Source organism: Alligator sinensis, unplaced genomic scaffold, assembly GCF_000455745.1.
Source record: "Alligator sinensis unplaced genomic scaffold, ASM45574v1 scaffold61_2, whole genome shotgun sequence".
In the NCBI taxonomy this organism is placed as follows: domain Eukaryota; kingdom Metazoa; phylum Chordata; order Crocodylia; family Alligatoridae; genus Alligator; species Alligator sinensis.
In genome coordinates this window covers 1,020,081-1,022,788 of record NW_005842108.1, presented here as the reverse complement: position 1 = coordinate 1,022,788, position 2,708 = coordinate 1,020,081, and the positions used below count along the sequence as shown (strand labels likewise).

Here is a 2,708-nt window from a genome sequence, read left to right as displayed (position 1 = left end):
GCAGTTAGCTGGGGCTTCTTTTTTTTTCCCAAGTGCTGGGAACTAGACATGCAGGGCAGCCATTGCCAGGCTGCAAGAGCAGGGGATTGGGGCCTGGGAAATTTGGAAATTCAGCTGAATTATCGAATCAAATCACTGTCCCCCCCAATCGGCTGAATCCAAAGTGAATACTAGCTGCTTCGCACAGGCTGACTGGTAAGTCTGTTGCAAGGAAAGTGTTGGGGGGGGGAAAATCAAGGACCCCGTGATGAGGGAGAGTAGGGCTGCGGCAGATGCTGCACAGCTGGGGCCAGGCACCGGATGGAGCCGGGAGCAGTTTGTCCAGGGGGCGCGGGGGGAGGGTGGGCACATGCACCCTAGGAGGGCATGTGCCCCTGGATGTGCAGATGGAGCAAGGGCAGGCTGCTGCTGCAGGCTGGGACCAGGGCTGCACTAGGCTGCTTGAGGCAAGTAGTGGTGGGTGCGCTGGGAAGGGGGTTACAGCGAATTTTGGGGTGGTTGCAGGCCCGTGCTGTGACCACCTGACCTGAGTGCAGCCCTGGCTTAGGCCCCCACTGGGAAAAGCCCCTGGCGCCACTTCCAGCCCCAGTGGCAACCCGCTTTCATGCCGCATGCAGATCCAGGGTCACATCCTCCATCCCGTCCCTGCACAAGCCACTCATGGCTCCAGCCCAGCAACTACCTCTGCCCCAGCCCCACTCCCTCTCTCACTGTGGAGACCTTGATCTGTTCCCCCCCCATGCACCTTCCCTCACCACAAGACTTACCAGCCAGATCCGGCAGCTCTCCATACTGTTGGGCTGTGCTCCTGGCTGCCTGCGTGCTGCGGGTGCACGCATGCACAGGGCATTTATTGGCCACATCAGCCAAAAAAAGCCAATTGCCAATGCTCTCAATTTTTCTTGCATCAATGCTGATCTGATATGGGACCGATGCATCAGTGCACCACTATAGGACAGTCTTATGGACCTGTCACAAAAGTTTTTTTTAGCTGCAAGCTTTAATTCACTTAACCTTTAGTTTTGATGATAATGAAAAAGGCAAAGACATTTTACACAAGGCAAACATCATTTTGCAAGGCTGACTAAGACAACTGGTGAGGGGATACAGAGCCATTCACCTGGGAAGCAATGAGTCTAATCTAACCTAATTCCATATTTATGTATTGATGTTAGCCAACGTTTGCTATCATTAGACTAGTGAATTAGATAAAGTTAGCTGAAGTTAGCTGATGGCCTTGGTTCATAATAGATAAACCTTCCAACAAAGTACAAATGAATAATAAAAGCAAAGCCCCTTCCCAAACTAGGTTGGATCACGCTGGGACACTGAAACGCGCCACTTGCACTTAATTCCCAGGATGAACTTGGTTTTGGAGATTAACAGACCTTCAATTCTATTGCACTGTCTAGTTTCACAAGTCGAATTTGCTTGAAATATAGACAATGAAAATACACTGTCTGAAGCAGCCTTAGTCAAATTTGACTCTGAAATATGTCTGTATTAAAGAAAGTTAATTTACCTTCTCAAACATAATAAAGGAATTGCTAGAAGTCTGACATCTTTAATGTTCTGATAGAAAAAAAATGAAAATACACTTTCCACTTACAGTAGACATAAGATGTTCAGTGATGGTTGCCACTTCTTGTTGTTTCTGAAGTAACAATGGCATACCCATCTCCAATGCAGCTGCACCTCGCAATTGCACCTTATGAGCCGAATGGACAACCAAAGGAATGATCAGCTTTGCCCACCTCACAGCCTCTTCTCCCATTTGAGTTGGAGCCTGTTCCATTAGACTGAGTTCAAATAGATACATATAGAAATTAATAAACAGGTTATAATTACTGATGTCTGTGCCAAGAATATCCTTAGTCAAGGGTAGACAATACACTTTTTTTTAATCAATTTCATGCTGAAAAAAATCATTTGGATTCTCCATACCCATAAAAGCATGGCCAAAAAAATAGAATATTTACAAAAAAATAAATAGCATTGCTGCTTTACCTTCCTTTTCCATACTAAGCAAGATGTGCACTATAACTGAAAAACCAAACAGCTTCCTTTGAACTAGTTTTATTCAATAAAAAGTTTCCAGTTCTTGATGATGAAAACTAAGGTAGCAGATACTATCCAAATTAGGAACCTCTCTATTATGTTAAAAGGGAAAGAAAATCTAGAACCCTGTGAACTACAGAAGTCATTCTTACAGGATACCATCAACTTGAAATAGATTCTACATTGTATTTACTTTTAGGTACTACACCTAGATTATTTACCAATTTTTATAATCACTTTCTATCTTTAAAAACATTTGTCTCACTCCTGTACACAATTCTCCCCCCCCACCCCCAAAAAGTAGGGGGAGGAAGGGAAAACCTTAATAATTAGAGGCAAATTATTAAAACAAAAAACTGCTGCCAAATACACAGTCAAAAGAAATAATTCTCTAAGCCTTCAGTTTTATAGCAATATTAAGTGTTAGTTATAATAAGTAGTACTCAGTCAATTATTAATGTAGAAATTAATTAAAGCCAGCTCAGGGATGGCTACACAAGCTGCAGTTACCCATTTGAGTAATGTAGACATTAGGGCTGTGAGAACTTTCAGTCACTGATTCGATTTGATGGAGATTCAGCCCGATTCAGTGGCCGAATCTCCAAATCTGAATTGGATCAGGAGACCCTTTAATCCTTCCAAATCAAATC

General features: G+C 43.7%; 1 protein-coding gene across 1 annotated transcript in view; it reads right to left on the bottom strand.

Annotated features, from left to right (window-relative positions):
* Window positions 1-2,708, bottom strand: part of RIF1 (replication timing regulatory factor 1) — a 61,751-nt gene that overhangs the window by 50,427 nt on the left and 8,616 nt on the right. Inside the window, exon 6 of the mRNA XM_025205188.1 lies at window positions 1,610-1,799. Coding sequence (XP_025060973.1) covers window positions 1,610-1,799 — 190 coding nt within the window. The remainder of the gene's footprint in view (window positions 1-1,609; window positions 1,800-2,708) is intronic.